Below are 12,542 nucleotides of genomic sequence, written 5' to 3'. Positions count from 1 at the left end.
CCTCCCTCCCCCTCTCCCTCCCCTTTCATCTTTGCCTTCTCCCATTTTCCCTCATGACATTAGGCAGAGGGGTACTGAGACAGGGATTGGCTGTGTAGCCCAGGCTGGTGGCTCTCCCCTTCCCGCCTCTGCCTCCTGTATGTTGAGGTGAGCATCGCCCTCCACCCCCAACCCCACCCCAGCTCAGTGTCCTTTGTACGTGGTCTGCGGTTGTTATTCCTCTTGAGCTGCCTCCGTGGTTTGGCTTCCTTTTCAGCCCTGGTATTTGTTTATCTCTCTACCAATTTCCCAGCTTCTCTGCTAGTCTTTGGGGAAATCTGGCATTTTATCCCAGTGCCCACCTTTCTACCTTCCTGTCTCCTTCTTACCTCCATCGTTACCTTGTTTCCCAGGATTTCCTTTCTAATCTCTCATAAGCTGTCGGGCACTTAAGTATTGTTTTAGCTGCATCACACAAACATACGTGAAGTATTTTCATTGTCAATCAGCTCTTGGGGTCTCTTGAGGGGTGTTGGGGATGTCATAATGATAGGGCTGTAACCCAGGACCTCAAGCATCCTGGGAAATGCCGTACCACCAAGCTTCACCTCCGGCTGCTCATCATCACCCATGTTAAGTGCAGACTGAACGTCACACGGTTGGGGTAGGCCATACTTGGTTTGGTTTGGTTTGGTTTGGTGGTGCTGGAGGATCTTGCACACACTAGGCAAATGCCCTCCCACTGATCCCAGCCCACACCATTCACTTTTAAGTACATGTTCCAAAAATCAGAAATACTCCAAAAATCAGAAGTTTTGATCACAGGTATGATGCCAAGGTGGGAAACCACACCTGAACTCACGTGACAGGTCACATTTACAAAACATAGGCATGCCTGCCATACCTGCCTAGAATGATCTGTCCATTGGGCTAGAAATTACATTCTAGCCAGGTAGTGATGGCATACAACTTTAATCCCAGCACTCGGGAAGCAGAGGCAGGCAGATTTCTGAGTTCAAGGCCAGTCTGGTCTACAGAGCAAGTTCTAGAACAGCCAGGGTTATACAGAAAAACCCTGTCTCAAAAAAGACAAAAAAGGAAGAAATTGCATTCTAATTCTAGTATTTAATTGATCACCTACCTTTTTAGCTTAACTTAGCAAAGCTTGAGGAAAGACAGTTTGCACCTGTCTCTTATTTGAGTTGTACTTATTTTTGTAAGTGTGTGTGTCTGAGTGTGTTTACAGATTGTGTGAGTGTGGGTGTGTGAGGACAGCTGGGGGTGTCATCCTCAGGAGCCATCCTCCTTGTGTTTTTAGACAGAGCCTCTCACTGGCCTGAGTCCCCGGGATCTCTCTGCTTGTCTCTGCCCCAACCCCTCCAATCTGGTTTAAGGCCCCACTATGCCTGGCATTCTTACATTGTTTCTGGGGATCACACTCCAGTCCTCATGCTTGTGGGGCAAGAGCTGCTGCTGGTGAGAAGTCTTTGGCCCTCTTAACCTGAATTTTAGGGAGGTAATTTCAGCTGTGCTCCAAGAAGAAGAAAGGGAGGGAGAGAAGGCAGGGAACAGGAGAGCATTCCTCACTCCCAGAAAAGAAGGCAGAGGTGGGTGTGGGTGTGGATGCTGGTGCGGGTGTGGGTGTGTACATGTGTGATGCTGGTTATTTAACCTAGGGCCTTGTAGAATGATACAGCTTACTAGGCAAATGCCCTCCCACTGACCCCAGCCCACACCATTCACTTTTAAGTACAGCCCTCTTTTTACTTTCATTTTGAGGCAGAACCTCACAAAGTTAAACCAGGCTGGCCACAAACTCACTCTGTAACCCAGACAAGCTTTGAGCTGGTGATCCTCCTGCCTCAGCCTCCCAAATAGCTGGGATTGTAGGCCTGTGCTGCCAGACTTGGCCCTAACATAGGCGGCCTACAATCACCTGTAACTCCACCTCCAGGGGATCAGACGCCCTCTCCTGGACTCCACAGGCCCCTGCACTCACAGTGTGCTCATACCCACACACAGACATACACATATGCACATCATTAAAATTAAAGTAATCTTTCAAACTTAAAAAGAATAGCGGGAAAAGTTTTATGTCAAGACTTAGCCACTGACAGTATGTACCCAGTGTTTACCTAAACACTTGTGGTGAACATGGAGTGCTGACAGTGTTATTCTGGGCTTTAGAGCTGGTGCTAAGACACCGGCACAGCTTTGGCCACTCCCGACCTCACGGTGTCACCTGACTGGCCATGTGCCTGGTGATGTGCTCACATGGTTTTATAGTCAGGTACAGTCAGAGTGGACGTCACAGTTCTGAGTGTTTTAAGATAGCCAGTGCACCACACAGCCTGCCCATCTGAAGTCAGCAGCAGATGCACAGGTTGAACAGGTTTTGACTAACTTTGCCCCTAAGACCTGCAAAAAACAACATCATCACACAAGGTGTTCACTGTAGTGCTTTGAATTGAACAAGGCTGAGCACATGTTTTTATTAGTTGAGTTTTTAAAACCTAGTTTAAAGTATCCCTTAACAGAATTAGAACGAAACATCTCTAGAAGCCAGCGTGCCCCACATCCTGTGGCTCCACAGGTCTGAAGTCATGTAGATCCTAACAGTCCTGCCTCAGTGCTGAGGTCGGGAGCCTGGAATCCTCCAGGAAGATGCCCAAAAACTCCCAACAAGCCTCACAGACCCCGTGAGGGGAAGTCAGGAGCCCTCTTCAAGCACCCCTACTACCTTTTATAGGTAAACTCTTACATGGCAGGAAACTCAGGGAGGTCTCACTGAGGACTAGACTGGGAGTCCAGAGGCTGGGTCTCAGCTAACGCTTACCATCATGGCAGGCAGGCTGGGAGCCCCTGTCCTGCCACCCGGCAGCCACACCTTTGCCTTTCTAAGAAGGCTCAGCAGGGCCTGCTGTCCTGGAGGAAAGATCTCATTGTGATAGAGTGAGCAGGAAGCAGGGCATCGGCTGAGAGCTGGAACATCAAGACCAGGAGCAGGCTGGGGGTGGAGAGGATGTCAGACAATACAGCTCCTCCTCCCCTTCCTCTTCCTCCTCCTCCTCCTCCTCCTGTTCCTCACCTTCTCCCTCCTCTTCCTCCTCCTCTTCTTTCTTCTCTTCCTCTTCCTGCTCCTCTTCCTCCTCCTCTTCCTGCTCCTCCTCTTCCTATTCCTCCTCTTCCTCCTCCTCTTCTTTCTTCTCTTCCTCTTCCTGCTCCTCCTCTTCCTCCTCCTCTTCTACCTCCTCTTCCTCTTCCTCCTCTTCCTCCTCTTCCTCCTCTTCCTCCTCTTCCTCCTGTTCCTCCTCTTCTTCCTCCTCTTCCTCCTGCTCCTCCTGCTCTTTGGAGGGTGTCCGACAGATGATGCTAACCTCTATGGTTGTGGGCTCCTCCCGCTCACTCCGCCGCCCCACTTTTGGACACATCCTACCTCTTCAAGCCCCAATCTTCTGCCTTCATCACATCTTCATCCTCCGTGACCAAGTATGCGTTGCAGAAGACATAAGCCCCTGCCAGTTCGGTTGTTACATTTGCCCCTGTGAGAGAGCAGCAAATGAGAGCTCCTACTGCCTGGTGAGGAAGCCAGCAAGATGCTGCCCAGCTCCTGCCAGGCTCCCAAGCCCCGCAGACAGGGCTGCTGGCGTGCTTCATGCATGTGTCTCTCCTGCAATTCACCCCCTTATCTGCCTTTCCCGCCTGCCTGAAAGCAGTCAGCAGCGACTGGGGACAAAGCCTGTTGTCAAGGTCCCTTTCTTGTGAGGTAGATATATAAGCACCAAGGGGAGGGCACGCCTCATCAGTGGTACATAGAGATGGAAGTCAGCTCCCAGGCAGGGGTCAGGAAAGGGCAGGTGCCTCCACAGAACCAGGAGACCAGCAACTTGGTGGTCCCTCTACTTCCCCACTCTCACGGGGCACCCGGGCAGTCTGCCCACCACGCAGCCACCAGCCCTTCCTGGACTGAGGAGGGATGCCTCCACTCCCCTCCTGCAGTTCCACTCTGCCTGTTCTCAGACAGATGATAACCGTGATGGAGCATATGGCCCCAAAGTCACCCGGCATTCTGAGAAAGTGACACTGTGTTACCCTGGGCTTGGGGGGAGGGGCACACCCTCCTGAGCATAGCTTCTGTCTTTGTGCTTCAGAAGGGCACAAAGTCGCCTCTCCCAAGTCCAGAAAAGAACATGCACAGGAATTCAGGAAGAATGTTCTCTATCTAGGCAGACATTGTGAAAGCAGGCAGGAGCTGGGCAAGTATGAGCAGCAAAGCATATGGAAGCCAAAATGGAGTGTGTCTTGTTTCACCCCCACCCAGGCCTGTGCCACCCACAGTCCCCCACCAGCCTGGCTTCAATACCCCTTTCTTGGGACCCTACACCCATGTCTGAGACCCCCCCACAGAGTACCATGAGGAATAATAGGGTACCCAGCTAGGCTTTAGGCAAAGCCCTGGGCCCTCAACTGGGCACAAGCTCCCAAAGACCATTTTCTTCCCATAATCAGCCAAGCTGGAGAGGCCTAGGTAGTGTTCCCTCCTTCCCACTGCTAAGCTCCACCTGGCCCTCCACAGATCCTGGTAGATGCTGGAGTCAGGACACAGTAGACCCACATACCTCCTAGCCATGGGGCAGGAGATGTGTTGCAGTTATTTCTAGGCACTGAGATGCTGAGCATGTTCCCAGGGCCTGGCTGTTTGCCAGGGCCATGGGTCACAGCCAGGTATACTGGAAAGTAGCTCAAAGCCCTGTGAGCCAGCAGGGACAGAGTCCGGGCGAGGCTCAGAAAAAAACAGGGAGCAGGAAAGAGGCATTTGGAGGGGAGAGGCAGGAGCTTGGGGTGGGCATCCGGGATCCCACATCTCCTGCTCACTCACTGTAACTCCCCAGGGCCTGTTTCCCATGGAGGCTACAAAGTTTCTGCTGAAAGTCTTTGGTCAAGGAAGCTACTTGGTGAATGGAATAATGCTTCCCAATCTCTTCCTACTGTGGCTCTGACAGACCTGTGCCTTGTCCGTGGTTGCTTCTGGCCCTCCCTGGAAGCCCCCAGACACCCCTGAGATTGGGAATGTGATCTTAATGTATCATAATAGGGGGGAGGATGCCGGCTAAATATAACCTGGCCCGGCGGTGGGCTTGAGTAGGTTGGAACAGGAGATGGACCACACGGAAACAAAGCTGGGCCCTCCAAAGTCCAGCCCTCTGTCCTGAACCTCCACACGCCTGAGCACTCCTCTTGCGAGCCTCGTCCTCCTGGAGCGGGATGTCTGTGCTTCATTGGCAGCTGTGATTCACTTCCAGGGGAGCAAGAGACAAAGGGAGAAGCGAACAGGGATCGACAAGGCCTCTGACGAGATGATCCTTTGCTCTCTGGACAGGAACCGACTGGAAAGCTGGCCGCCCAGGGGCCAGGCCTTGGCCTAGTAGCTATGGCGTGAAACTGAGCTGAGAAAGGACCAGGCAGAGCATGGAGTTAAGACAAGCTGTACCTTTAAGCTTCCTAGAGAAGGTCTCAGACGCTCCCTGGCTTCCTGTACGTAGATCAGAGGGCAGCTTTCCAGAGTCAGTTCTCCACTGACACCGTGTGGGTCCCAGAGATCAAGCGGGTCGTCCAGGCTGCCTTCAAGCATTGTTACCCGCTGAGATGTCTCCAAGAGTCCAGCCTGCCTTCCTACCATGTGGGGTTGAGAAAAAAAGAAACCAGGTCCAGGCTAGGGCACACCTTGGAATGCATAGAGATGCCTAACTCTCTTTTTGTTTCCTCTGTTTGTCTGTCTGTCTCTTTGTAACAAGGTCTTAAGTAGTTCAGGCTAGCTGTGGATGAGCTTGAACTTCTGATCCCCCTACCTCTGCCTCTCAAGTTCTGGGATTACAGCCACACACCAGCACACCTTGTTTATGTGGTGCTGGGGATCAAACCCAGGCCTTTGCATTAGGATAGGCAAGCACCCTACCAACTGAGCCACATCCGCAGCACCAGGGACCTAGCCTGGAAGACTGCTGTCACACCTACTGCTCTTCCCCACAGGGTCACCCGTTCATCATGCAGTTCAATGATGGAAACTCCACCGTGGTGTCCATGTGGGTGTGCAGAGCGCTAGAGGAGAGGCGGAGCCAGCAGGGGCCCCCGTGAGGCCTCAGCAGGACACTGACTATCCAGGACTAGTCACCAAGGACACAACAAGCCATGACCCCTCTCCGTCTGCTGCCTGATTGGGAAGAGCTGTACTGGGCCCAGCCTCCTGCTTTCACCTCTTACCCTACCTAGGGAGCCCTCAAGAGAGCCAGCCTCTGCTGAACCCCTCACCGCTGGGGTGACGATAATGAATATGGCAGGTGGAGATGATGCAGAGGGTGTGGGGGGAGGGTGATGGGGTTATAAGGATGGCACCTCCTCTGGCCTCCCCTCCTGTGTTTCCCTACTGTCCATTGTAAAGGGTCGGGCCCTTCGGCAGCACTGATGGTATAAACGTGTTACTGCTTTGGATCGGGTTTGTTTTCACAGGTCCATCATACACATCCCCATTTGCCAGGGGCACCTGTACATACACCTGTACAGGCAAGATCCTGTACATTTCCTGTAGCTCAGTGTCGAGACCCGGTGTTTTCTTAGCTCGGTTGTCACATGAGAAACCAGGGCTCAGAGGAAGTCCCACAGCAAGGTGTACTGGGGCCAGGTCCGGACCCGAGCCTCGGGTCGTGGTGTCGTCCTCTCCTGATCGGGAGCTGGCTACAGGCCCAGCACCAAACCAGCCCCAGCACTGGTGAGGCCAGGGGCAGCAGAAGAGGAAGCTGGACGCCAAGAATGAGGCGCAGGAATTCAGAGGCCATCAAAACCCTTCCCACGCCAGCCACCAGCCCCTCTGCCACCAGCTTCCTCTCACTGCCTGTGACCCAGGCCACTCATGGCCACTTGAGGTAATCCTGCAGCCACCTGGAGGAAGTGTGGCTGTCCCCCTTTTGCGGAGGATGGAGGGAAGCCAGTTTCCACCTGGTCTAAGAGACACCCCCACCTGCCCCCACACACACCCTCCAGTTGCCATCCATGGCTGTCTTTGCACTTCTCTGTCATTCAGTGAGAGCCTTCCCAATGCCCACAAGTGTGCTGAGGGAACTAGACTTAGCTCTCCACTCTGCCTCCCTCCTCCTTTCCTCTACCCCATCCATGTTTGAGGGTGTTTTCTCTACTTTTGGTAGTACTCGGGACAGAGCCAAGGCTCGTGGACATACTCAGCATGCCTCTTACCTAACCACCACAGCAGCAACCCATCAGGCTCCACTTCCACCTCCCCTGAAGGCAGCCCTCCCCATGGCAGCTAGGGAAACCTGTGAGAACACCATGCAGAGTTGATCCTGACTTTCAGACCTTCCCAAGACACTCGGAGCCAATGGGCAGGTGTATACGTGCAACATTCAGGAGACAGAGGCAGGAAGATCAGAAATTCACAAGCATTCTCTGTTAAAAATCAGCCTGGGCTACATGAGACCAAATCACAGAAACAAACAAACAAACAAACAACAAACAAATGGGAGGGGCCTGGGTGGGGAGGCGGCTCAGTGGGTAAAGCCCCTGCTTCCCAGCATGAGGACCAGAGTATGGATCCTGGGAACCCATATAAAAACAAGCCAGGTGTGGCAGCCTGCCTGTAATCCAGGCCTCAGGAGACAGGACCCCCTGAGCAAGCTGGCTAGCTAGACTCCAGGATCATCAAGAGATCCTGCCTTGGTAAATAAAATGAAATGCCATCGGAGAAGACACCTGATGCCAACTTCTGACCTCCAAATGCACATTCACACACAGGCATGCACACCTACACACACATTTGCCAGATACATGTGAACAAGCGTGTGTGCATGCCTATCACAGGTTCATACACGAGGATAACGGAGAGTGGGAGGGAGGACAGGCCACAGATCCACCCATGCCTGTGTAACCCTGGGACACCGTCCCTGTTGCAGCCACCTCAGGGCCAAAGCAAAAGCCACCAGTCTTCACGATCCCTCCATTATATGGAGCTGGAGCTGGAGCTGGCAAGACTACATCTCCCAGAAACCCCTTGTTTAATAGGGAGCCATGTGATTAGGTCTTCTCAATAGAGTGAAGATGGCCAAGAAACTTCAGATTCAGATCCTACCCATCTCCATCCTCCTGACAAAGGAAGCGGACACCTGTGGGAAGTGGAGTGGTGGAAGGATCCTGAACCTCAAATTCACTGCGTGGGGGGCACCTGCCATGAGCTATTAAATGAGCTGGGGTTAGACATCCGTTGGGGCTTTCGTGTTGCTAGCAATATGATGCCAACTCCTGCTGACCTTTGTTCAGCATGCCTGGCACTCTCACTCACCATTGTCTACATAGCCCATTTCACCCTGCAGATCTTCGCTCAAGTGGCTTCCCACTGAAACACGCAGCCTCCTCTTCTTGCTCCCAGGACATGACAAGAGATCCTGACTTAGTAGACAAAGTGGGGAGGGGCCAGGGAAGACACCTGGTGTCAACCTCTGTCCTCCACATGCACGTGCTCCCAGGACTCAGGTGCCCCTTACCTGTACCACTTCCTTCTATCTTGCTGGTAACTGTGATAAACCCATTGTTTATTTACACCTTCCCGTCCTCCATTAGAATGGAAGCTTCACCAGCCAGAGGCTCCGGCCTGCTTTTCACAGACCTAGAAAAATAGCCTTGGCTGAGGAGGCTCATGGTAAATATTTGTTGGCCAAATGGCCACCGTGCAGAACTATCACAGCCTGTGCTCTGTCCAGTGCTCCATGGAAGGGACTGCCTGGGAGCCTCCATTGCCCTCCCAGGGAGAGCCTGTGAAACTTCAGAGTGCCAGCCTGCAGCTGGCCCAGACCTCAGTGTTCATCTCAGTAACTTCCCGCCATTGCCCAGGGCCTGATGCAGTCATAGAATTTGGTGAGACCCAAGCTATTAAAGACCATGCACCCTAGACCAGAGCTCAGGGCAAGATTTGTGAACAGCGCATAAGGTGGGTTTTCCTGATGAGAGGAGCTCTGTAAGAAGGGCACCTTGATCCTGACCACCCCAAAACCTGAACTAGCTACCAACCAGACTTAAGGTTCAGCCTTGCCTTTGAAGAAGCATCAGCAACCGTTGTCCCCAACCCCAGTTCAGCAGAGGTGAGTGGGAGCTGTTGCTGGTTTTGTTGCTGAGAATTGGTGGTGGAGGGTTGAGATAGGGTTTCATATAGTTCAGACTGGCCTCCAAGTCACTATGTAGCTAAAGATGATCTTGAACTTCTAGGCCTCCTGCCTCCACACTGGGAATACATCCAGAACGTTGAGAATTACAAGCATGTAGCACCATAACGATTTTCCTGTGGTGCTGGGAATTGAACCCAGGGCCTCAGGCATGATAGGCACACAAACACTCTACAGAATAAGCTCTGTCCCCGTCTTCCAGCTCAGAAGAGGGGAGAGAGTGGGCATTCCAAACCAGCTTGTGTGCTTTGAATTTGCAATCAACCTGAGTAATTTCCTCCCCGATCCCTGAGATAGACAGTAGGGTTACTATTCTGCCCATTTCACAGATGGAGAAGCAGGATCATGGAGGCAGAATGACTTGCCCAAGGTCACCAACAAGTAAGTAAGAAATTACTGCCTGGTCCTCAGAGCCCCACTCTTAGCTAGGGTTCCAAACCCAGCTCCAGCGCATGCACCCCACACTCCAGCACCAAACTCTGAAAGGCAAAGACAGTGTGCTTTTAGGATGGAGCCTGGGATCTGCTCTTTGACCAGCTCACCAAGAACACTGTGCATTGTGCCTCCCGTGACACTGTGAAGAGGTAGCACCTCTGAGCCAGACCCGGAGAGTAGCCTCACACAGGCCTCAAGCCCTCTGTTTCTTCTTGTCATGAAGTGGCTGGGCTTTTGAGTCTTGGCAGTCTTCTCAAGCCTCCTGAACAACTTCTTGTGACTTGAACCATGGTCCCCTGTGGGCATCCCCAGCCCAGAATAACAAGCACCCACCTGCATACACCCATCTGCATGCACATACCTGTACACACCCATTCACACTCACACACCTGCACTAACCCATCCACACACATGCTTACACACACACACACACACACACACACACACACACACACAGTTTTGTTCATAGTTTTGAGGCTTACAGGGCCCTGGACCCCAGAGTCCATGACCCTATGCTATGGTGTAGCCCCTAAAACATACAAGTTGGCAGGGAAATGGGGGAAGAAAGTCAGAGAAGGAGGCTGTATGGAGGGAGAGCAGGGGACCCTGTCCCAAGGCCCTTATGGGAACAGGAGCACTGTTAACTCACAGCAGCTTACACGGGGTCCTGAGTTCATGCTTTGGGTCCAGTAGACCCCTGAGACTGGTCCTGGACTGAGTCTGCATTGAGGGGATCAGAAGTTTTCATTCATGCAGCTGGAAGCTCCACCCAAAGGTGGGGTGGGGGGTGCTGCAGGAGGGAGACAGAGCCCAGTGTCAGAGCCGGGCACTGTGGCAGAGGATGATGGTGTGGTGGTGGGATAAGGAGGAGCACAGACAGGAAGGAGGCATCAAGGAGGCCGGGCAAGCAGCAGCCGACATGTTAGGATGCAGGCCCTAAGTCTGTCCTTGTGGGCAGGGGCCTGACTACTAGAGTGTAGGATGGGAGACAAGGCCAGTGCCCTCCGTGGCAATACTGAGTTGCAGTGGCAGTGGCTTTATCAGCCCCTGCCTTGGCAAATATTGCATCTTTGCTATACTAGAGAAGCTTGTAAACTGGGAGACTGGCAGAGGAAGGTGGAGACTGGCAGGGGATGAGGCCACTTGGGGAGGCCAGGTGAGGTCCCACAGATAGCCTGGGCTGTCACGAGCCACAGAGGACATTGAAGATGTGAAAGAGGGAAGCCAGCAGAGCCAAGCCTCATAATGACAAATCTTCTGCCGAACAACTACAAATCTTCCCTGTGACTTGGGACACAGTCTGGAAAAGAGTTTGTTTCCTCCCTTGGCGGGGTCATTTGTCTTGTTTTGAAGCCCTGAGATTGCAAGCAGGAACTTAGAGACTGAAGTTTGTCTTAATTGCAATGGTGTCACCACCTCTCCGGCAGATAACAGCACAATGAACGAGTCGATGGGGCTGAGCCCTCCAGGTCCTTCTTCTAAAGTGAGACAAATGTCCCTGCTTTGAGCCCAACAGTCCATCGGCAGTCCTGTCATTTATTTATCTCCCTAACAGCTTGCATTAACTTGCGGGGGATAAAAAGTCTCCCCTGCCCGCAGACTTAGTTAAAGTCAGCCAGGCTCACTGCATTGCTGGGCCCTCCTAGGAATTCATTCTTTCCGTCCGTTCCCCCACTGCTGGGGGTGGTGGGAACAGTGAGAGCAATGGCCCACATGTGGAAGAGAGTCAGGTGGCAGGGGGAAAACGTTCTGAGAAGGAGGGGCTGGGGAGATGCTCAGAGGGTGAGAGCACTTGCTGGACCAGCATGAGGACCTAGGAGCCCAGCACCCACGTAAAAGCCGAGTGTGGCTGGAACCCCGAGTCGGGACACGAGGCAGACATGGGATCTTACAACTTGCTGGGTCAGCAGTTCTGGCTGGCTGGAAAAAGGTGAATTCCAGATTCAGTGAGAAATCCTCCTCAAGGGAATAAGGACACCTGATGTCCTCTTGCTGCCACAAAAACACCCAGGAATATGTCACCTGTGCAGATGTATGCACACAAAGGAAAATTCTGAGAAAGAGGAGAAATCCCATTGGTCCTGTAATGTGTGCTGAGCATGGCAAACCACCTGCGTCCTGGTCCAATTTGGTCCTTCTGGCTCCCCTGAAAGGGCCTGGGACAGCACCCCCACCTCCATATTTCCTCCACAAGACCGATGCTGTGTCCCTGACTGTGCCAAGTCCTTGCTGTCTTGAGCGGTTCCATCAGCCTGGGACAGCTTCCCTGCCTTCCTCCTCCAGTCCCTGCTGCAGTGTGGTTCTAGGGAGGCCTCAGCCACCTGGCCTGGCCTAGCTCACCTGTAGGTAGAGGAGCCCTGCCTACCGGCCTCTCCCCACTAACCACAGTGTTTTCCGCTTAGCTCTTTCCTCACACCAGCTGCCTAAGGCAGAAGCTGGGAAGAGTCATGAGCTGGGAGACTGAGGTTAGATGCAGGTTGGCAAGGCAGCTAGGGCTGCAGAACACTTCTGCCCCTCCCTTCCGCCTCCTCAGAGGCACTGCATGTGTGGACTGTGGCTGCTCTTCTTCCTGGCTACTAGTCTGCAGTTTTCAAAGGCAACGGGATGAACAGGTACTATTTTATAACAAAATGTTGGGGCTTTGATCTTGTTTCTTTTTCTAACTTCTTGTCTTTTTTCTCTTCTTTTTTTTCTTATATATTACATCCCGACTGTTGTTTCATCCCCTCCACTTTTCCCAGTCCTCCCCCACACTGCCTCTTTCCCCCAGATCCACTCCTCTTCTGTTTCCCTTCCAAAAGAGAGAGAGAGAGAGAGAGAGAGAGAGAGAGAGAGAGAGAGAGAGAGAGAGCAGATCCAACAGGGGTATCAACCAAATACCGTAAAACAAGTTACAAGACTGAG

General features: G+C 52.7%; 1 protein-coding gene across 3 annotated transcripts in view; it reads left to right on the top strand.

Annotated features, from left to right (window-relative positions):
* The window catches only part of Map2k5 (mitogen-activated protein kinase kinase 5), a 256,460-nt gene extending 249,992 nt beyond the window's left edge, over positions 1–6,468 (top strand). For all 3 annotated transcript variants that reach the window (XM_052763441.1, XM_052763433.1, XM_052763451.1), the window contains one exon: positions 6,010–6,468. In XM_052763441.1, coding sequence (XP_052619401.1) covers positions 6,010–6,114 — 105 coding nt within the window. In that variant the 3' untranslated portion in view covers positions 6,115–6,468. The remainder of the gene's footprint in view (positions 1–6,009) is intronic.
* The last annotated feature ends 6,074 nt before the right edge of the window (positions 6,469–12,542 follow it).

Source organism: Peromyscus californicus, unplaced genomic scaffold (genome assembly GCF_007827085.1).
Source record: "Peromyscus californicus insignis strain IS unplaced genomic scaffold, ASM782708v3 Scaffold_11__1_contigs__length_118956290, whole genome shotgun sequence".
NCBI classification, from domain to species: Eukaryota; Metazoa; Chordata; class Mammalia; order Rodentia; family Cricetidae; genus Peromyscus; species Peromyscus californicus.
This window is presented reverse-complemented; position numbering and strand designations above follow the sequence as displayed.